The sequence below is a fragment of the Sitophilus oryzae genome, unplaced genomic scaffold (genome assembly GCF_002938485.1).
Source record: "Sitophilus oryzae breed Bouriz unplaced genomic scaffold, Soryzae_2.0 scaffold_575_pilon_pilon, whole genome shotgun sequence".
NCBI lineage: Eukaryota > Metazoa > Arthropoda > Insecta > Coleoptera > Curculionidae > Sitophilus > Sitophilus oryzae.
The window spans coordinates 651767-676712 of record NW_022147168.1 but is presented as its reverse complement, the minus strand read 5'-3'; the positions used below and the strand labels follow the sequence as shown (position 1 = coordinate 676712).

Below are 24946 nucleotides of genomic sequence, written 5' to 3'. Positions count from 1 at the left end.
AATTCCTTCGGAATTCCTTGGAATTCCTGGTCTTCAAGGTTAAGGTCAATCATTCAAGGTCTTCCTTGGAATTCTTTGATACGAACTCGGTAACTCTTTCAGTCTGAACCAGCGTTGCCACCTCGGTTTCGCAGTTCCGCTATGAATTTTCTGGTGATTTTTATAAATGTCTAATGTCTCTATAAGTACTAGATCTAACAATAAAAAGTACTATTACGAGATTTACGTTTTTTTAGTTAAATTTTAGGACTAATAGGGGATCATGAGGTAAAAATACTGGAAATATGTCGGCACTTACTTATTAAAATTAATTTTTCTCGGGATTTTTTGAAAATGATAGGTACCTAGTTATACTCGTATCTATAGGAAAGGAAATTAATAAAACTTCAGTTGCACGTCATAATACGATCACCAGTAAATTCCATAAGATTACGCATGGTATCATTGATGAAGTGCACCTAAAGTTGTATTAATTTCCCTATAGTATATACCTAGGTATTATTCCGTGGAAATGAAAAAATCAACTTTACACTTTCTGAGTACTGAATAAAAAAATCTTATGAGGGTTTCTTTAAAATGGCGAAATCAGGGAACGTTATAAGTAGATCTCTCGGGGGTGGTTCGGCCGTACTATTGGAAAATATTTTAGATATAAAATCGAGGGTACAATATTAAATTAAAAAAATATCTAACCTGTGTAGATATTTGATATTGGGAAATTTTGGAAGTGAAAACGAAAAACGGATAGTAAAAAATCGCCTGCAAAACGTTTTTCTTTAAATTTAGTACTACCTATTATAGTATTCATGGTTTACTAATGTTCGCTAATTTTTTATAAATTTGCTTGTAATTCCTCTTAATTCCTGTGGAATTCCTCTAAATTTCTAAGGAATTCCTTGGAATTCTTACGGAAATAATTGGAATTCCTACTAATTCCTATGGAATTCCTTGGAATTCCTCGTAATTCCTTGGAATTCCTGTAGAATTCCTTCATAGTGTACACCATAATTCCTCTGCGGTTTACCTCTCGGTTTTTTACTAAAAATAAAAAAAATCCAAAAATTTTTTCAAAAATTCCAAATATTCAAAAAAAAAATCGCCAAAAAAAACTCATAATGGCGTTTCTGGCGTTGAAATATACTACCCCTAAAATATTTGCGCTAATTTAAGACTCACCCTCTATTTGCTATGGTATGAATGTTTGACCAGTACCGGATTATTTTTTCGGTAAATTTTATATTTTATTTTTATAACAAAAAAATACTTCGTAGGAACTGCAAAATAAAACACTAATTCACCACAATACACCAAAGCACTTTACAGCAGATGATTAAAACTCTGCTGGTGAGGGTAACATGGCTAGTGTCATATCCAGTTTTAACTAATGGTTACGCGCGTCCAGTGTTAAAAAAGTAAAGTGTTTTGATGTATTGTAGTGAATTAGTGTTTTAGTTAGGTGTTGTAGTAACACCAAAGGTTCCAACCCCCAACTGTAATCCAGGAACTCACCAAAACGGAGAATGCAGATGCAGATTATTAAAACTAATTCTTAAAAATGTTCATAATTTTTTTTAAGTGTCGAACGACGTGAAATTCCCTTTTTTAGATAGACCATTAGTAGTCTGTTGATCGACATTCTAACACACAGTTTAGTATTCTTGTAACGGAAATAAATATAAGATACAAAAGTGACATAAACACGCATACGAACAAAATTGAAAGCTCTATCTCCTTTAAAGTTAATATTGCAGAGAGCACGTACTTTTATCATGTGTTAATCCTTCGTCGAAATGCACACACATTCTACCTGATGTTCTGAATAATTTATTATGTGCGGAAGTTCATTTACACATAAGCGCGGCCTAATCTTGTTAATCAAATAACAAAAAATGGACAGTCGAAGAAAATAAAAGTTTTCTAATTAAAAAATGCTAATCGCTTACTTCCTACGTGTATTGTTCAAGAACAAAAATATTGGTGTGTCATTATTATTATAATTTGATGTTTTTATACTCATACAAATAATAGAACTATTGCCCGTTTTTAATTTTCCTTAATTTAGCTTAAAAAATAGAGTTTTCTTTTTCATAATGAAGCTTTATGAAAAGTTTGATGTTAAAAATTAGAGTGACATTAACCTAGTGGGGGCCTTAGGGTGCACCAAAAAAAAATATTTTTTTCTTTTTAGTTACCGTGAAAATATCGTTCAGGATGATGAAAAAAAATTCTGGTAAAGTTTGAGTTTTTATTATTAATATTAACAGATGCTCCATCATGATTTTCTATTTCCCATTTAAATAACAAGCGGAAACAACAGCGTTTTGTAAAAATCAATACGATATGCCTGTAAGAAATTAAACGGTCTTCAAAAAAGGTCTAATATGAATTTTCATTTAATCGACTCGTTTGAAAGTTATTGAAGATTAAAGTTCAACCTTAAATCGTATATGATACATTCTACATTTTTTTTATACACACACCGGAAAAATCTAGGGATATCATTTTATTAAAGTTAAAAATAAATGTTTTCAATAAACAACCACATATTTGTAGGCCGATTCTTTCTACTTCGATTGAAACGAAGTAGTCACACTAGTTATTTCTAAATTTGGGATATTTGCAGAAGTGTTTGTGCATTTTTTGTCAAATGTATAAAAAGCACCTAGCATCAATTGTTCGAATTTAACCTGTACTGGCTATGTTTTTATGATAACTGGCCAGAATTCATTCAAAGAACTCTGTTTAGTATTAAACGACATTATGGAGCGTAGACATCTTAACAGAGACGAAATGCTAAGGGCCATGGGTATGCTCGAAGCTGGAATGCGCCAAATCGACGTAGCTAGAGCATTAAATACAACGCAAAGTGTAATATCGCGATTAAGTGCACGCTACGTACCTACTAAGTGGTGATGTTGCTGAAAGGCACACAGGGCGACATCGCATTACTACCCCTCAGCAAGATCATTTTTTACAATTAAATGCTCGACGCCGACCGACTCTTACAGCACCAGAGCTTAGTTTAATTCTCCAGGAAACACATAATGTAACCGTTAGTCCTGACACTGTTCGCAATAGATTAAGAGAGGTCAACTTAAGAAGTAGTCGCGCCTTGAGAGCTCAACCCCTTACGAGAGGAAATCGAGAGGTACGATATTTGCGGGCTCAAGATCATGTTCAGTGGTCGAATAAACAATGGGCCAATGTTCTCTTTACGGATGAGTCACGCTTTGGAATTCATCCGGATTCGAGAAGGCTTAGGGTATGGAGAGAACTGGGAAATCTTATTCGGTTGGATCATGTTCAGGAAGTGCACCTTTATCAAGGTGGAACAGTTATGGTCTGGGGAGGAGTCTAGTTAGGCCGAAAAACCGATCTCGTTTTTCTTGAAAGGTTTCTAACAGGAATCACATATCGTGATTTAATTCTTGAGCCTGTCGTGTTACCATATGCCAATGATTTTGGGAGAAACTTCATTCTCATGCATGATAATGCGCGGCCTCATACAGCCAGAGTGGTAAGTGAGTTTATCAATGTTCATCAATTAAACATCTTACCCTGGCCGGCACAATCTCTTGACCTCAACCCTATCGAGCACGTATGGGACGCGGTCCAAAGAAGAATTTTGAGAATGGGTATGCCTCGTGAAACTCGTGAGGATCTTTTTCGGGCCGTGAATGCAGCGTAGCAGGCTGTACCTCAAGAAGAGATCGACAACTTGATCAGGAGCATGGAGAGACGATGTAGGGCTGTAAAGAACAGCAGAGGAGGACATACCCTTTATTAAGTAAAAATGGTTTTATCTTTTTTTTTTAATTCACAGTTTAGAATAAAAAAAAATGTGTGTATTTTTTTGAGTTCAATAAAAATCAAGGTAAATTTGAAAAATTCGGTAAATTTTGTATTTTTATTTCCAATACATCCTGTAAACTATTTGTTTATTTTAATTTTATTATATCAGAAATGCAAATAATAAAATTACTGACGATGGCTGGATAAAATTGTAATATCCCAAGACTTTTTCGGTGTGTGTATTTTCTCACGAAATGGCTCAAAAACATCAAATATGATATTTTAGATGTTTGAGCCATTATTTCATGATAAAATATGATAGTTTATATTTATGAGCCAATATTTAGTGATAAAATATAAAAAATTGCGGAAGTTATCATATAGGATTTGAAGTTGAACTCTACCCTTCAATAACTTCCAAACGAGTTGATTAAATGAAAATTTATATCAGATCTTTTTTGAAGACCTTCAATTTACTACAAGAATATGTATTAATTTTCCCAAATGCTGATTTGTTAGAACGCAATAAAATTCAAAAGAAAAAAATTGTTTCTCCGTGGTATATAAATGGGAAATAGAAAATCACGATGAGGCACCTCTTAATACTAATATTAAAAATTCAAACTTTACCAGATTTTTTTTTCATCATCCTGAACGATATTTTCACGGTAACTAAAAAGAAAAAAATGTGCACCCTAATGGGCCTAGATAATCTAAGGGTATCGAGATGTGGACCTACAGAAGAATACTAGCTGTGGCTTTCATATTCAGAACGCCCGCCGGACCCATGTCGCCATTCTGAGACAGATGAAAGTCACCACAAGACTTTCAACGAAAATAAACCAGTCATACCTTAGGTACTTTGGGCACCTTTCGAAAAGAACTGATGGACCGGAAGAAATAATCATCGAAGATAAGATTAATGGCAAACGACCAAGATGAAAGTCTCCAACGCGCAAAACTAAAGAAATTATTGATTTCGATCTACAAAAAGCTTCTCTAGCGACACAAGATAGATAGGGATGGAGACAAGATAGATACTCTTTCCAGAGTTAAACAACGAGAAGAAGAAGAACATAGTGGAGAATAATTGGGGTTTCTAAGATAAATCATGATGAAAAAAGTCAAGGGAAGAGAATAATTCTAATACCGAAAGTGACCGATCATAATACTACTCGTAATAGAAAATTACACTTTGGCAAGCATTTTAAAACGTCTTAAAATCTCAAAGCCAATATGTGACGCAACAAGCGAAATCGCCAGAAGGAAGCTACCGACAGGGAAGCTAAAAGTTCACTAACAGCAGAAAAATGGGAACAGCAGTGCAAATAATAAATATAAACATCAAAATTCCTAAAATTAAGGTTATTCCTCAGCAGGAATAAAGTGCGGATTAAAACAGGTTTCTTAAGAGGACATGTGGCTGTCAAGTACTACCTAAACAAGCTCAGCCGAGAGCAATTTATGAAGGAAGTCTTGTAGGATCTATGATAAAGATCCAGAAACAGCAAAACATATAATATGTGACGGTAAGCAAGTTTTGGCTTTGAGTAACGGTTTTCGTGTATACGAAGAGTACAGTCAATACGCTCAGTAGAATAAGATCATAATGATAAGATGTATTGAACAAAGAGAGAAGGGCAAGCGTTTTCTCAAGTGCATGAAATATAGGGTCGGATTAAGTGGTGATGTAATAAACATTTCGCTTTCGTCTCTCTCCGACTCACAAGATGGCTCTCTCCTGCCGACAGGGTATATGGAGCTAAGTAGATATTCGTAAAAATAATAAATACTTTTTCAGGACTTCAGGGACAGAAAAAAAATTCTTTTCAGGACTTTTCAGGACTTTCAGGACAGAAAAAATCAAGATGTTCCTTGATTTAAGTAAAAACAATCTTTGGTTGCCATTGGGTTTTTATTAGGCCACTTTCTCATCAATGAACAGTATGAACACCCCAGTAGATTGAATGGGGAAACAACAATACAGCTCATCACTGAATGCGCCGAGATAACAACCATTCCTGTCGTAAACTTAGGTACGACTGATATCGGAGATGTAGAACTAACCTCTCTAAAACCGTCTCAGATACTTTCTGTTGTCAAAGCCCTGAGCTGTATGATGAGTTATAACTCACAATACACAATAGATCTATAAACTCCCCTCCCCCCTATACAATCTATAAGTATTCGTTAACTTTTTAAACGACTATTACTTCCCAGAAAAAAATTCTCTCTACATCTCAAAAGTGAAGCCCACTCTCTGGTTTGAAATACCTAGTTCACGAGGGTAAATGCTGAGAATGGAGTTGAAAATTGGATAATCTGATATGTAATGGTAAAATACCGATTTTTCGGTGACTGCAGGGCATAAAAGATAAATGTGAAACTGTGAAACAAGTATAAACCCATAAATATCTAATAGCTGTCTTTGAAGTGGTTACAGTAATAAATAATAGACTAAGTACAATAAGCCTTAAGGCTGCAATGCTGCGTTGATATAATAGGTTTTACATTAATCTGGGTTATATTTAACATTACGTATGTGGTTACTGTGACCAAATTGAATGTAATATGCGAAACTGCAGCTCTTCACTACTTAAAGTAAGCATGAATTCGAAATTTATACAACGTGAATGTCTTGTTATATTTCCAAATATGACTTAACTAGATAATTAAAAGACGGTAAGTTTTTAAAACTTTATAGAACATTAGGTCTTCATAGAATGTTCATCTTTTCAATTTAATAATTCATACTCTGTAACTTAATATACAAAAGATATAACATATATAAGCAAAACAAGTTTTTCTGGATTATTTTTAATGTTCTCTTTACTTAAAAAGAGCTGTTACTTTTAAGATCTCCATCTAATTTCTCTTCATCTAGATGTCAGTTTCATTTTAGTTTCTGTTAAATATCATTATTAATGGTAGCTTAAACTTTGGTTAAACAATTAACTGTCTGTGTCTAACCAAGATCAATTTTAATTAGAAAGCTATCTTTTAACAGTATCAGGTCATTTAATGCTAGATCTAACATAGATTCAAGCGGGCAGTTCATATCAAGATCGATTTTGCAGATAAGACTGACTTCTAGATAAAGCTTTTACTAAAAGATCTTTTTTTTAATATTCAATAATTGAATGGATTGCTTTTAAGACAAAAATGTTTCAAAAATATATATTGTACTTACTTTCTGCGAGATTCTGCTGATTCCTTGTTGATAGCTTATTTGGAGTTAGTACTTGTGTAACTTGAATAGCCTCCCTTTTCTTTGCAGAACCTGTAAAGAAAAATAATTTATTATAAAACACACTTTTAATAATGAAAGAGGCAAATCCTAAAAATAGTAATATTATGTTACTATTCTTGTTATTACTTAATTATAGATTGGATATCCATTATGGCTGATTATCACTGTACCTTCCGTATCAGCTACCTTCCATTTCCCCAATGCACACTATCCGTTCCAATCCTTTTCTTCCATACAATGCATACTATCCGTTTCCCTTCCTTTCCATATCCTTTCTTTCCATACATTTTTTTGTCAGACGGACTGAAGCGTATCGCAAACAGTGTTGTCAAGTACTTATATTTGTATCAGCTCTGTTAACATTTTGTTGATATTTATTTATTCTTTCACATCTTAATTAAATCTATTACCTTTTTCAAAAGATACAGATTTTTAAAATAAAACTTTCGTAATGATATAAATTTTACAATAAAATGTAAGAAACTGATATGGAACGGAAGCTTACGTATAGCCTCAATACAATAAAAAATACGGAACGGATATGGAATGGAAACGGAAGGTATAGTGAGAATCAACCTTTAACTGGATCATAATCCAATTTTTGATTAACTGATTATATATTCAGATAAGTAGACATTATCCGAGTTTACACAGTATAAGTTAAAAGGTTAAAACCCATGTCTGAAAAATGACTCACCCCTACAACATTTTTTTTTCACTTAATAAAACGAGATTTGGTATGTTAGTATATGACATAAATTAGGCTCGATTGACATATTCAATTGTTTTTGGTCACTTCCTGTTTCACCGGAAATGACTACAACTTTTGATTTTTAAATGATACCCCCAGTTTATTTTTACTCTATTCGACAGAAAATGACACTATGAATAGAATCACATATCATATGTCAACTTTTGACATTTTCGTTTAAAGAAAAATCGTATTTTAAATTTCAATCTGGAGTGGGTTCAAAATACTAATTTTTTTGGCTGTGTTCAAAATACTAATTTTTAATCAAGGATCGTTGGAAAAATAGATTTGATCGTTTAAAGTTTTTCGTGCCTTGGTCGGTTAAAAGATGCCCAAATCGTATTTTTAATCTCACTTATCTCATTTTTTTTCGAATGGAACAAGGGTGCCTCATTAGCGTATTTAAAAAAAGCATTTTTTACGAATAATTTGGTACCACAAACTTGGTATATTTCGAGTCAAATTGTCGTTATGAATCGTATGTGATCGTATGTTACAATTTCAAATAAATCATATGCGAAAATGTCAAAAGTTGACATATGATATGTCGTTTCTATACAGAGTGTCATCTTCTATCGAATAAAGTAAAAAATACCGAGGGTATCATTTAAAAATTAAAAGTTGTAGTCATTTCAGGTGAAACAGAGGAAGTGACTAAAAACAACTGAATACAGCAATCAATCTTAATTTATGTCATATACTAACGTACCAAATCTTGTTTTTTTATATGAAAAAAATAAAAAAGTTATAGAGGTGAGCCTTTGAGACGCACCAGGTATATAATAATTCCAGAATAGAAATGACAAAGCCTGTTCTGGAGGAAGTACATCTACTTAATTTTTTATAAAATGTTGACGTTCATGTACAAAAATAATAAAAATACACAATACTTTGTAGTTAAAAGAATAATAAAAGAAGTTTCATAAATTATTACTATCTATTATTACACATAAAATCTTATAACCGTAATTTTAAATCACGTTTAATAATAGACTGTTAGTTACTTTGTAACACAAATTAAGGGTCAGTTATAGGTCAAACCTGAGAATAATAAAATCTGAAATATGTTATTCAGAGAGTAATATTATTATTAGAGTATTATTTTATTTTCAGTACCATCTGAAGTGTAAGTCCTTACCGGATCTTTTTCCAAAACTATGAAACCTTTCTCTACGGTCAATCCTTTCTGAAGCTGAGCGTGATAATTTATCCTTGGACGGCTGTTGACCCATTTTTACACTAAATTATATAACATCGCTAATTGTCCATTATAAAAAATATCATTTTAACTTATGTTCTTAATAAAAAGGCACTATCACAGTCACAAGTTGGCACTTTTATTCAAAATCAGTCTTCCTTGAATTTAATTTTAACGGTACTGCAAAAACTATAAAGGTTAAGGTCTTTACGCTTGTTGCTTAAAATCCTCGCGATAACTGGCATCTCTTGTTTGTGTTTTCCCCGTCTTGTTGAATATTATTAAGATAACAAAGAAATTATTTATTTTTAAAAAGTTTTATTTTGGATGTCGGTACTGTTATCTCTGCCATTAAGATTTCGTACATGAAAATTATCAAAGTAATTTCCTATCTTGACAAGTAATTTGAAAAGATATTACTTGTATTATAAGAAAGTGTTGGAGAATGTATCATTTTAAAGCATAATTACTTTTCTTGTTATTTTAGTGTGGTTAGGTTAGGTTAGGTTAATTTGACTTAAAAAATTGAAATTTCGTAATACCTTCGTCATTACCAAATTATATTTCAGCATAGGCATACTATCCAAAAATACGCTTACACCAATCCTGAAAATTTCCTGTTAACATTGACCTTAATACGAAACACACCTTTTAGTGTAGCTTTTGATAATCTTCGACCTTTATCAACCACAATTTTAAACCTTTTAAGTAGATTACTTGCTCATATTTATGAATTTACCCATAATAGGTGAAGTGAAATTTGAAAGATCATTCTCTAATCTGAATAATTTTCTGCATACTTAGATTATAATTAAGGATTATTAATTAATTAACAATTAATATAAATTGGTAGAGTTTCTTTATAAAAAAATGTGTGTGAGGTGTAAATAATAAATAGACATACCATAAGATGTTCTAAAATTATTTTTATTATCTTGTTATGGATAGTGATTTTAATACTACACTGTAAAAAATCAGCCTGAGTGAACACATATTTCTCAGGGAGTGAATTTTTTGAGTGAAATAATTGAGTACATTTTTATCTAAAATAGAGTAAATTCATCATTTTACTCAAATATGATCTCTATTTAATCAATAGCTATTGAATAAGCTCATGTTCGAGTTATAACCCCTATCTTTGAGTAATGGAATAGAAAAATTCACTTAAAAACTCATGTTATAGTTTTACACAATAAAAATTTGAGTGAAATCACCCAGTTTAGAGTATTTTCGCTCATTACTAATCATATTGTCATACGCGCTTCTTCGATACCGAATAAGCTATTTCCCTGTTCCTCAGTTTTAATTATCTGTTCGAGTCGTAGGTTGTCTTGTTCCTTCGAAGGTGCCCAGGTGGGAACTCTGTAACGAGTAGATCGATACCGATGAAGCTATTTCGCTGTTCCTCAGTTTGTAATTATCTGGTTCGAGTCGTACCGATCGCTTGTTCCTTCAGAGTTCCAGCCCAGGTTACAAGTCCATAGTGTATGTGTGTGTGATGTAAAGTGTGACAGTGGCCGCGTGGCGTGGTGAAGCGAATACGAACTCATAACTCCTAAATATGTTTTATGTTAAGAACATTTTTTTTCACATCGCAGAAATCCGCCTAACATATATTCAAATTCGACTGCGTCTACTGATTGCCGCAATGCTCGGATGTTTCCTGGACTAATTAGCGTAGCGAAAATCTAGGTACTTTCCCTCAATCTGGAACTGGGAACTGGAACATTTGGCAGAATAACATTTTTTTTTAATTTTCAGGAGGAAAAGTATCTGGATTTTCCGGAGGATTTTCGTTATTAAAAGTTAGTTTAGAAATTAGAAATATTCGAGAATGTTGGTAGCCGAGCTGACGAATGCTCTTAATAAAGCGGATTTTTGCGATGTGATGCAACTTTTCTAGACATCTAGCTTAAAAAGTTCCTGTATTTTTTCCAAAAAGAGTTGAAAACTTTTTAAAATGTTTTTGATATTATAATAATAGTGTTATATTTGGTTTTATTTGTTTTTTTGTCAAATAAAAATGACAAATAAAAATATTTTTGAAGGTTCTACAGTTTTTTATTTGGTTTGTTAAAAAAAACGAAATATTCTAAATGATTTTTTTAAAAGCTATGTAAGCTAACTTGTTATTTTATTACAAGTGACCAGATGCCTCCCAAAAGTGAATTTTAGGAAATGGACATGTTCGAGACCATGTCCTAAACTGAAACTTACCTTTGAAAGGCACCTGCCCACCTGTTATAAAATAACAAGTTAGCTTACATATAGCTTTTAAAAAAATAATTTAGAATATATTTCTCAATACTGAGTGAAATTAATACTCAGATATGAGTACTAATCGAGTTAAGTGTAACACAAATTTGAGTAAAAGTCACTCAATAAAAGGTGTCTTGAACTCAACACTTAGTGAGTTCACTCATTTTAAAGTGAATAAATTATCAAAATCGATCAAAATCCTACTCAAGGTAAACAATAATGAGTAAAAAAGGAGTCTTTCGTCTAATCTCGATTGAGTGAAAACACTCAGTGCTTTTCACTCTGAGAATTGAAGATTCACTCGGTTCTGTAGAGTGGAAATTTCACTCAATCGGGTGTGGACAGAAATTGAGAAAGTATTGAGTGAAATCTGAGTGAAATTTCACTCATTTTTTTTTACAGTGTATAACTTCAAATTTTCTAATATTGATTACTCCTTCCTAATAATTAGAAGTTTGAAAAACTAAATTTTGATTACTAATACTAGATAATAAACCAAAGTTTTCTAAAAAAATGAAATATTTTTTATGATAGTATAATAATTGCTGATGCTTTCAAAAATATGTTTAATCTACTCATCTCATGAGAACGACGCTAACCCGACAAATCAAATTTGTTGGATTGGTCTTTGCAGCTTACTTAGGTTAATAATTAAATGTTTTTTGAATGATATTAATTTTTATGTTCATTCACTCGATTACTTCATCATTATACTTTACCTTTTTATTTAAAATGTCAAATAATACATAATTCATTTGAAGAGCAGTATTTTTGAAATTTCCTTTCTAATAATCATGATTTTTTTTTCGAGAAACATAAAATGGTTAAAATCATTCGGTTCATAACTTATGGCATGAAAGCTATAAAAAAAATCCTACAGACTAAAAGTATTTTCTGTTATTCCTGCGATTTACAATTTTTCGGGTAACTTTTTTATAATTCTTGGTTTGTAGTTATTATTTTAGTTGTTTTAGATATTTTTATTAGGCAGAAATCTACGCTATCGAATGATTTTATTATGAATTTGTTTGAATTTATTAGGCAGGAAATCAACTCAGTAACCATCAATTCGAAGTTAGTCAAAAAATGCCTAGAGAAGCTAAACAAATTAGGCAAAAAAGTCCTCCTATTCTAGTAGCCCGCTCACCAAGGGATATGAAAATGAAAAAGCAAACGATCTAGCTAGAAATAGGGCGAACACTCCATTTACTGGACTAGAAGTATCTTGCTTTCCAAGGAGAAACCAGCTTAAAGCAAATGTGAAGAACCTGGGGGACTCCATTCGTAACCTGAAATGGGAATCCTCCAACGGTCTAAGACACTCGAAAAAGTTCCTCAGAACTTACGACCGAGAAAAATCAAAGATTTTCCTTGATTTAAGTAAAAATAATCTTCGGATTGTACACGGAGTTTCTAACAGGACACTGTCTCCTCAACGAACACCTCAGTAGGCTGAAGCTGAGAAACAACGGCGAATGCAGATTCTGTGGGAAAAATGGGGAAACACCAGAACACCTTATCACTGAGTGCGCCGAGACGACAACCGTTCGTGACATGATCTCTGGTACGGTTGATGTCGGAGATGGAGAGTTGGCCTCTGTGGAGCCAATTCAGATATTGGCTTTTGTTAAAGCCCTGAGACTGTATGATGAGTTATAACTCGTTATAACTCAAGAAAGGGGAATATACCCATGGAACCCACAATAGATCTGTAAGGTCGCGGTGAGTAACCCCCCTCCTAAACATTCTACATGCTTTAGTGTAATAATTGCTGATGCTATTAAAAAATATGTTCAATCTACTCATGTCATGAGAACGACGTTAGACCAGACATATTAACCCGACAGACCAAATTTATTGGATTGGTCTTTGCAGATTACTTAGCTTGGAAATAAGTGTTGTTTGAATGATATTAATTTTTATGTTCATTCACTCGATTACTTCATCATTATATTCTAGTTTTGTTTGATTTAAAACGTCAAAGCATACATCATTCATTTGAAAAGCAATATTTTTGAAATTTCCTTTTTAATAATCTTAATCTAAGGATAAAACACTGTAGGCACCACAATATTTTGAATTTATGAATGACTTGCTCTATCTATTTTTATTCTTAAACTAAGGTAATAATAATGACTTTTTTTCGGGAAACACAAAAATAGTTAAAATTCTTCGATTCAGGAATTATGGCATGAAAGTTATAAAAAATCTTATAGAGTAAAAGTATTTTCTGTTATTCCTGCGATTGACAATTTTTCGGGTAACTTTCTCATAATTCTTGTTAGTGGAAAATAGAGATAAACCACTATACACCAAAACACTTTTTATTTGTTTTAGTGTATTAGACATTTGATGGTGTGTACGTTTCTCCAACCATGTTTGCATTATAAACAAATTATGAAAACCGAGCTTTGATATTTTTTTTTCCATAGCAACTGTTAAAATTGTCTTATAACTATCAAAAATAGTAGATAAAATAGTACTTTAACCGCAAGGGTAGATTAAATGATACTTTAACAGCGAGGATAGGTTAAAAACTTCATTTCTTTTCGTACGTTTTTTAATTGCTTCCATTTTTGTAAATTTTTGTATTCCTTTTAATAAGTTATTAGGGATTTATATGGAAGTAGTTTGGATATGGCGTTTGTCGCCTCAGCCTGAATATGTGTTGGAAATTTACTTATTTCGTTTTGAGCCATTTCTGGCACCAATTCAATCAGCAATAGACACGAAAGAGAATTGAAAATATTGACTCAAAACTGACAACTAAAGAGACCGCTTTATTTATTTGTCAAATTACATAGAAACCATAGATAGAAACCAACAATAATATTTTTTCTACTCGTAATAAATTCCTCGAAATAATAATTTCTGAATATTTTTTAAAACGTAACTCGCTATTGAAAAAAAAAAATATCGTCGTGTATAAGACGATAAAATTGCATTATCGTCTTGTATAAAAAATAACTATTAATTACATTTGGTTGATAGTTTAGTTAAATAATTTTATGTTAAATTAACCTACATTATCATTATTGAGAAAATATCCCTGCTGGAAAATATATTAGTTGCATCTTATAACCTATATTTAAATATACTTTTTTTAGCTTTGTTGTCATTCCAGCTGTTGAGTTCTACGGTTTAAAAAACTAAATATATATTGAGTCACGCACACTATGCTCGCAAAGCTGCCTAATGTTTCCCGAAATGAGTCCTCCAGTTCTATTTCCAGACGCTCTCGAAGAAATTATAGGTCACCGTTTAAAGATCATCATTTAGTTTTAGCTTTGCAATAAAATTTATCTCACCGGACTTTTATATATCCGAAACTAGTATGTGACGTAAAAGTGAAGTAAATAGTGTGCTTGAATCTAGAAAGGGTGTTTGGCTTGTCAGGCTAAAGTGTTTTAAAGTTAAGGTTGCATGTAAATGATAGATTCTTAGGGTAAAGACAAGAGTGCTTTCAAGACTTTTTCCAAAGCCTATTAAAAATATTAAAGCGAAATTTCGATACACATAGAAAATGTTAAACTAAATTAAGCGTTGAAAAATAAATAGGTGTTAAATAGTTTAATAAATAGGTGTGTAAAGAGTCCCTGGTAGGGTTTCCAATTTTCGGGATCGGGATCCCGTTTTGAAATCCCGGGGTTAAAACCTAGAGAAATTTAATATAATGTACATAATACCGTTATAATTACAGTTGACACAGCAAAATAAAACACTAAATCACCACAATACACCAAAACACTTTTATATTTACACTGGACGCGCGTTTCGCTAACCATGTTAGCATCATCAGCAGATGATTATAAACTGATGATTTTTGTGTTTTGATTTGATTTTTTTTACCCTTATAATACTGAATAAAAATGCAGTTATATCAAAAATATGATATATATCAAAAAGAAAATGAGAAAAGAGCTTTATTAAAATAGGTAAAACGAAGTACCTAACCTTCATACTTAGTGATTAAAAAAAATCAAATTCTTTTTGAAAAAAAAATAGCAAACACGGAAATATAATTTTAGATATTGACGTTCTGCTTAGTATAAATTAAATATGATTTTTGAAAGACTAAAGTGGGTATAAAGTCGAATCATTTTAGATTGGGCATTTAAAATTTTCGAGATTTTTAGGATCTGGGATTTAATATCGGGATTTGGGGATTAAACGCCGGGATCCTGGTATATACCGGGATTTAAAGAACATACACCGGGATCCTGGTTCGAAACCCTAGTCCCTGGGCTGTACAATTGTACAACAAAACATTAAGCAATCAAATTAAAAATGAAATAAACTCGCGACATAAAAATTAATAAAAAATATAGATAAAACAGACACAAAGATAATTTTTTCAAAATAACTTATTTTTTAAAATTCTTAGTCATTTTTTTACCGACGTATTAAGTAAGTGGTTAATTCTTAATTGTTCAGAGTTTATTGTCATTGGCGCACGTTATTAACTCATAACGTTAATTTGTTTTTGTTTGTTTTTTCTTAATTTATTGTTTTCCCATACTTAAAGCGTAAAACTGTTTTGTTACGTAATTTGGATATGGGAAAAGACTTTATAATTGAAATAAACTCTACTAAGAGATTCTACTAATATCAACAAATTAGCGAAATTTATTATTAATATTATAAATTTGCGAAAAATTTTGAAATGTGTAAAAAAATTGTATAGAAAACTTGGTAATATCTGAGGGGTAGTTTCATCTCGTTGGAATTTGACTTTCGAAAAATCCGTTTGCTAAAAATAAACTTTTTACGTCAAGCAGTTTAAGCAGAATCGTGGTTAATCAATTACCCAACTTTTTGGAACACCCTGTATGATTTTTTTTTAAATTTCAAAATATGTGAAAAAATAAAATAAATTATGCGTGCCCAAGCGTTTTCCCGAAATACTAACCGTTTTTTAAATAACAAATATTGTAATATTTGAGGGGCGTTTTCACCGTCTTGGAATTTGAGATTTGAGAAACCGCTCCTTATCGAACCTCTACACCCCACAGTCAATCCGTTTGCCAAAAATCAGCTTTAAACGCCAAGCAGTTTAAGCAGAATCGTGATTAGTCAATGGTCATATTTTATGACACACCCTGTATAAATTTTTCAAAAATCTTAAAATATGCAAAACAACAAAATAAAATATACGTGTTTAAGAGTTTTTCCGAAAAACTCACCGGTTTTTAAATAACAAAATATTCTAATATTTGAGGGGTGGTTTCACCCCCTTAGAATTCGAGCTTCTAAAAATCCCATCTTATCAAACCTCTACACCCTAAAGTCAATCCGTTTTCCAAAAATCAGCTTTTAAGCTGGATCGTAATTAATCAGTGACCAGATTTTTCAAAACATCCTGTATACATTTTTAAAAAAAACTTAAAATATGTAAAAAAAACAAAAAAAATATACGTGTTTAAGCGTTTTTTCGGAAACTTGACCGTTTTTTAAGTAAAAAATATTGTAATATTTGAGGGGTGGTTTCACCCCCTTGGAACTGGAATTTCGAAAACTCCCTTCTTATCGAACCTCTACACCCTAGAATCAACCTGTATGTCAAAATTGAGCTTCTTACGTTGAGTGGTTTGAGCAGGATCGTGATTAATCAGTGAGTCAGTCACTTAAGGATTTTATATATCAGTATAGATTATACTTTCTTACAATTGTAATTTTTTCTAATATTTAATGTGATTAATAATTTAATTATAGAATAAAGAATTAACTTGCTCTAAATCTGTAAAATTTTTATGTTTAATTTCCACTGTGTTATAATATTATTATTCAGAGGGTAATCTTATGGATATTTTGTTTTTTGTACCCCAACTGTGTTAAATAAATAAATTTCTGCACATTATAAATAAAAAATAATATTTTTTTTAAAGGTAAACAACTTGATTTCTAAATTAATCAGAATTTATATTATTAAATTATTCACATATAAATTGAATTTGATTAGCTTGTATTTGATGAAGTAAGTAGATCAGCAAATAGTTAATACAGGATACGCGTGAAAAAACTCCAATAACCAGAAGTAAATCAAGCTGATGAGATTCTAATATCCTGTGTGTCGTTTTAATTAACTTATTTTACACATCGAAATTGTGTGTAAATAATTTAAATAACTAGTAGAGTAATATGTTAGCATCCTAAATAGATTGGTATATTTGTCCATGATAAGTAGCAGATATTTTCATTCCTATTTAAATTGATTGCTTTATTTGAAATAAGGAATATAATGATAGAGTAAGAAGTAACACAGAAATGGCCATGTTTACTAGATGTTTCTGAAGACAGGGTAATCAATACTAAACGTATTTTTGTGACAACGTCAATTTTAAACATATTTGAACATTTTTCATTAAACGCACACCGTGTGAGTCACCTGCTAACCTAATCTAGAATAGATTACAATGTGACTTCCATAAAACGTCCACCCAGTAGATCGGATTTCTCCCAGGTGCCTGTAGAAGTTACATAGTATCATAAAAACCTGTTAGCTGACGGGTGGTACTAAAATAAGTGGTAGTTGTATCAAACTGCACAAAAATTCCAACATTTATTTCAATTTCCATTTTTCCCTCTATTGGCTTTCAAGTCAACACATTAAAAGAGGCGTGAACTCTCGCATGTTCCTCAAAGTTTTTATGTTATCATTGTAAAGCCGAAAACAAGTATGGAGCCTTTTGGTTCTTCTTTAACTACTGTTTAGAGTCTATAGTTCTATAGAGTGTAGCATTTTATTTAAAATTCACACAATTTAAATAAATGTACAGAATTATTTTATTTAAACAATTCAAGTTTGAGTCCTCGCACCGAGATGGCATTCTAAGTATTGTTATTATCTTTTATTTTTTTACAAGTTTATTTCTGGATAGTTATTTCAGTCCGGTCGAAGTTGTTCGTGACTTTATTTCTGACTGTATAGGTATATACCTCGTGCCTACCTTTATCGCTATATTGGTGGTTGAAGCTGAACCCGATAGAATTATCGGCGTTTTTTTTGGCATTTTTGAAATTTGTGTGGGAAAACCCTCTGAGCGGAGGTAAGACCTTTATTTTTTACATAACGTTTCCTAATACCTTTTTTCTATTTGTACAGGGTTTTATTTTATGGTACGCATTTCTGGTGCCATTTTGTTTATTGTATCTGACATTTGGGCCACGTTTGTCCCTACAATATACACGTTGAATAACGGAGGAATCTCCTGAATATACAGCATTTTCCGATCCTGTCTGTGTGGAGACGTTATAATAACGATCCAGTTCCAGCAGTTCACCACAACCAGCTTGTGACCAGAACGGATATAAAAGGCCAGATCATTTCTTATTATATAATTTAAGTTCACTTTAATGCTTTAAGCCCTTCAGGCATATTAGATATTTTATTACTTTAGAGTCACTTGAAATATTTTATTCATGTTATGCATATTTCTGATATCTACATAGTACGGTTTTTTTTAATATAAAGAGTCCTTATATTTTGGTACCAAGATCGCCAGACTTTTTGCGGAATAATTAATAAAATATTAATATTCAGAAGCGTGCAGATTTAACTACCATCTTGAGTGATCTATTTTAATACATACTATTTCCAACAAACATTTTCAAACATCAAATTATTCATAGTCTTATTTTATTCTAATTAACATTTAATTATTAATTATACTTAGTTGTTAGTTTATCTCAGCGTTTCATTTGTGTAATTCCTAAAATAAGTAATACCTATATTCTGAGTTGATTTCTCAGTTCTCAACTTAGAAGTTTTTGAAAGTAAATGGAAAACTGAGTGGCGCCCAGTATATTATAAAGACGTAATTATCACAATTTAATTTTCACTAGCTTACGACCCATTGCTCACCGGCGAACAGCTCCGTCGCATAGTATTAGTTGTTTTAATATTTTTTCTAAAAGAAAATTCTTATAAAAAAAACATTCCATCATTTTTTATAACTTCTAATGCTACAAGAGTCTACAGTTCTTTAGAGTCTATAGTTCTGACCTTCTAGGCGATCGACCACCACCTCCTTGCACTCATGGTCGTATAATATAATAGGTTTCGACAGTCAAACAGCACTAAAAGCGATCAACTGAATAACCATCAATTCGAAGTTGATCACAGAATGCCTAGGGAAGCTAAACAAATTAAGCAAAGAAAATAAAGTCTTCCTACTCTGGGACTCTGGGTGCCCGCTCATCAAGGGATAACTGGACCAGAACCGTTATGCTTTCCAAGCGGGAACCAACTTAAAGCGGAACTGAAGAACCTGAAAGACTTCATCCGTTGCCTGGAATGGGAATCCTCCAGCGGTCCTCCAGCAGTAAAAACAGTCTTCGGATTGTCACGGGGTTTCTAACGGGATACTGTCTTCTCAACGAACACTTCAGTGCATGAAGCTGAGAAACAACGGCAAATGCAGATTCTTTGGGGAAAATGGGAAAACACCTTCTTCAAACAAAAATCTTACCATTGAGTGCGTCGAGACGACAACCGTCCCTTCCATAAATTTTGGTATGGCTAATGTCGAAGATGGAGAGCTGGCCTCTGTGCAACCGTCTCAGATACTGGCTTTCGTCAAAGCTTTAAGACTGTATGATGAGTTATAACTCGTCATAACTCAAAACAGGGGAACACTCAATAGATCTGTAAGGTCGCGGTGATTAACCCCCCTCCTAAACAATCTACATTCTACAACCAGAGCATCTTTGTCTACGAATCAGAATGAGGCATTTACATTTTGCTGATAGATGCTTGCTTTCCTATCAGGTGCTCAATCTTCTTCTTTATTGAAAATATGCAATTAAAAGTGCGTGTAACAAATCTTTTCCTAAACTTTTTTTTTGTCTGCTGGTTCCAAAGGATCGAGGGGTGTCTCACTCGGGTAAAAAATGTACACGTACTGCCAAAATTACCTTTCACTGTCAAGCGACTGCCAATGACTACGAAGAAGACTGCCTATGGCTGCCATGTAATTATTATAAGCGACTGCCATAAGACTGCCAATGACAAACAAAATGTACATGTAATTCCAATAGTGAGACACCCCTCGCAAAGGATGGATTCTGATAAAGCTAGCTATTATTTTAAGTCTTTTTCTCCTTTTTGTATTAAATTTTTATTTTTAGATATTTTAAGGTTCTGTTACAAAACCCAATTATCAACAACCAGGCATAATTAATTTTTATTACATAATTTCCTACATACATTACTTTTTTCAATAATCATTTAAAATAATAAAACATAAAACACGTAATAAATTTATTTTATTATGTATGTTGAGGTATAACATAATAATCTTACGTTTGAATAATAATATTAATATGGAAACTATTACTTTCCTTCAAATAAATTACTCTGTATTTAATTCTTAAAGAAAACACCAGCAAATTATATACGATAAAAATAAATAAATAATTATCTATTCTTGTTTAAAACCAGAAAAAAGATTAGTGTTTCTTTCCAATTCGTTACACATGAAAAAATCTTTGTTTAATTTCCTGTCTCAGAAAATTTTTATAATCACCGCATAATCATTCAAATATGAAATAAAGGATTTTTGGTCATTAACGATGGCTTAAAGTATTATTTTAAACATCTTTTTAGCGTACATTTTAGCTTTGTAGTTTGAAATAAAGGTATATTTTCCTGTACACAAATTTAAAAGGGTTTTAAATTTCAAAAATGTATGAACAAAAGATTATACCGGGTGAGTCTCAAAAGTGGCTCACCCATCTTACTTTTCTGTTTTTTCAGATAAAAAAACGAGATTTGGTATTTGCGTATTCAATTATATAATTATTCACGTATTCAATTGTTTTCGGTCACTTCCTGTTTCACCTGTATTTGTGACTTTATTCGATAGAAAATGACACTCTCAATAGAATGACATATCATACGTCCACTTTTGACAGTTTCGCATATGGTTTATTTGAAATTGTAACATGCAGTTCATAATGATAATTTGACTCAAAATATCAAGTGTGTTGTACCAAATTAATCATAAAAGAATGCTTTCTCCAAATATGCTAATGAGCCACCCTTGTTCCATTTGAAAAAAATGAGATATCATTAAAAATACAATTTGGGCATCTGTTAAAATATTTTTTGTAAACGAAAATATCAAAAGTTGATATATGATATGTAATTCTATTCAGAGTGTCAGTTTCTATCATATAAAGTAAAAATATACCGAGGGTGCCATTAAAAAATCAAAAGTTGTAGTCATTTCCGGTGAAAGAGGAAGTGACCAAAAACAAGTGAATTCGTCAATCAATCCTAATTTATGTCATATACTAGCATACCAAATCTCGTTTTTTTATCTGAAAAAATAAAAAAAGTATAAGGGTGAGCCACTTTTGAGGGGCACCCGGTATACATTTGTCATGTAAAGCATCATCACATCAACATTATGTTTCATACTAAAATTCAAAGTTCAAGACACATTTTAATATCTAATAGTTTCCTAAGATAATTTATACAAATTAATTGACTTATTGCTATCTAGTCATAAAAATTTTACTGTGTTAATTTATGTTTTAAAGGTGAATTAATAACTAGAATTTGTAATTCATTTCTAGAATATTTTGCTAATTGTGTCAGTTACCAATTGCCAATTTATACGAGTATAATTTAACGAAGTAATTTATAATAAATAAATAAAAAGTTCAAAACTTCCCTGTATTCTACCATATGATCGAAAAAAAAAACGACGTCAAAGACGGCTGTGGAATGAAAATCGATGATAGTTATGTCTAGGTCAACCCCTAGACGTTATTTACTTAACCCGTACTCTTCCTTGTTTTTTAATGGCGCTTACGGCCAGTCGGCCTTAAGAAATTGTATTTTATTTTTATATTGAGTACAAATGATTTTTAAATGTTGTAGTTTAAAATTCGAGAAAAATATCTCTATCCGTTAATTTTTGACAAATTTTATGTCAATTTTTAGTAAATGCTGTCTAGAGATTGGCGTCACTAAAATTATCATCGATTATCATTCCCCAGCAGTCCCTGAACCGTTTTTTTTTCGATCATACGAATTTTGTATTGTTATTATTACAGATATTTATATCACAACATAGGAAAGACCTTATTACTTTAATTCTTTTATTAATTATTCATAAGTATGTTCACTGATGTTTCTATTATTCTTTTTCTTTATGCGGACAAAGAAAAATCTTATTACACACAATAATTATAATAATTTTAATTAAACAACCATAATACAAAGCATATATTTGAGGCATTACTAGTTCTTAATAGATACTTTCATTTGAGACGCTACTGACCGACCCGTTTCTATGAGACAGAAGGTAAACAAACAGGAACCTTGAACCTGAACAGCAAGAGCACAGAGGAATGGATAAAGATGGTACGAAATTTATCGATGCACCACAACAGATTCTAAATTGACCATGACCGGCTAGCTTTAGGTTCTCGTCGAAAAACCAGCAGGAATCGAACGAGCACCAGACATTGAACAGGTAGATTGTTAAAAGACTTTGCATCTGAACTGACTCTTTTGAAACCAAAATATATTTAATTGTTTTTGTCAAGTATCCTGCTATTTGGAATAACTATTGGAAGTGTCGTTGAATTCTTTGAAATAATAATATCAGATTGAAATAAAAAACCTATGTAGAATTTTTTTTTCAACTACCTCAATATTCCTGTACCTAACATGGGTAGTTCTAAATACACTCAGCTGCACGAAAAACGGACACTTTAAAATTTCGATGTATTTTAAAGTTTTATATAGGTACCTATTGTGTTAATCGATTTTGATGATTTTTAAGCAATTAATAAGTAGAGTAGCTAAATTATTTATCTGTCAATAATTATACTAGGGAAAACAAAATATCGATATTTTGGTAACAGTTGGAACACTCTGTGGAGTACGTTAACAAAGCAAGGAATTTAAAAATTAATTTATCATCTAGATGTATATTTTCTCGATAGTTTGTTTTTTGATTCATCTCAATAGCCTTATTTTTTTATGGAGATATTCGCTTTTGAACAAGACACTTAACATGTTTAGTATTCCTTACATTAACCATGCCTTGCCTTTTGGTCCTATTCAACAGACCTATAAAATAGTGGTTATGATTTACGTAATGTCACTGTCTTGTCAAATCATGTTATTATTATCTGTTGGGCAGTTACTCTAGCAGATATGGTTTTAAGTCCAAAAGTTAATCTCTACCATGATCAATTAAAGCAACAATAGCTGATACTTCAGCACTTAAGACCATTTCTACCAGAGTGAACGGGAATAAACAATAATAATATGACATTTTAATCACAGTGACATTACAAAAACAATAAACACTATTTTATAAGTGTGTTGATGAGGACCCAAAATCAATGCAAAAAATTGCGTTGAAATAGTTACTGGCTTATTTTCAAAAGGGAATATCTCCAATAAAAATAAAGCTATTGAGTTGAATCAAAAAACACAGTATCGAAAAAAGACGTATCTAGATGATAAAGTAAAGTGATTTTTAAATTCCTTGCTTTGTTAACATATTCCACAGGATGTTTCAAACTTTCATCCAAATATCAAGACTTTGTTTTTCCTCGTATAATTGACAGATGGAAACTCTCGTTTTTAAATTAGAAAAAGATAATAAAGATGATAAAGTCAAATAATTTTGCTACAAATTGCTTAAAAAATTATCAAAATCGGCCCGTTTGAACAAAATATATTAAATTTTAAAATAACTTGTAACGTGTCTTTAACATAACAATGGCAGTTTGAAATTTAAAATACGATTTTTTTAAAGCAAAAATGTCAAAAGTTGACATGCGATATGTCATTTTATTCAGAATGACATTTTCTATCGAATAAATTGAGTTGAATCAAAAAACACAGTATCGAAAAAAGACGTATCTAGATGATAAAGTAAAGTGATTTTTAAATTCCTTGCTTTGTTAACATATTCCACAGGATGTTTCAAACTTTCATCCAAATATCAAGACTTTGTTTTTCCTCGTATAATTGACAGATGGAAACTCTCGTTTTTAAATTAGAAAAAGATAATAAAGATGATAAAGTCAAATAATTTTGCTACAAATTGCTTAAAAAATTATCAAAATCGGCCCGTTTGAACAAAATATATTAAATTTTAAAATATATCAAAATTTTAGGGTGGCCGTTTTTTGTGCTAGGGGATCTTTGGTAACGGAGAGTTACCAAAAGCAAAAATATAAATAATAAAAAAATATATATTTAAAATGCAGAAATGTAACTACTTCAAAGAATATTTCAGATTTCAGGCCCTGACGCGTCTAGTAGAACCATTGAAGTTGTATAGTTACCTGGTAAGACCGATAAAACTAAAAAGGTTATACAAATTTATTTATCTTTTTGGCTGGTTTCCGTTTGGATTGTAAAGCAGTAGCATTATCCAAAAAATACTTTTTTATTTTTTAGAATTCTATTTCAGTGGAGAAATCCTATTTCTTTTTTAAAAAATAAATCCGCCATAAAGGTATAGACATTTTTTAGTGATGGGATAACTCGAGCGAATTTGCTACATACATTACAGATTGGCAATATTTTATCAGTATTTTTGGTAAAATATATTCAAACAGATTGTTCTTTTGATTGGGACCGCATTGTTAGTTATAGGACTATACGACGATATCTGTTAAGTAACTGTGTGACAAAATTTTACCACCTACATCAACAAGACTT

At 31.6% G+C, this 24946-nt stretch overlaps 1 protein-coding gene across 2 annotated transcripts in view; it reads right to left on the bottom strand.

Annotated features, from left to right (window-relative positions):
- LOC115887425 overlaps positions 1–24946 on the bottom strand; it is a 300519-nt gene that overhangs the window by 112007 nt on the left and 163566 nt on the right. For both annotated transcript variants that reach the window (XM_030906842.1, XM_030906843.1), the window contains exon 4: positions 6983–7072. In XM_030906842.1, the coding sequence (XP_030762702.1) occupies positions 6983–7072 (90 nt within the window). The remainder of the gene's footprint in view (positions 1–6982; positions 7073–24946) is intronic.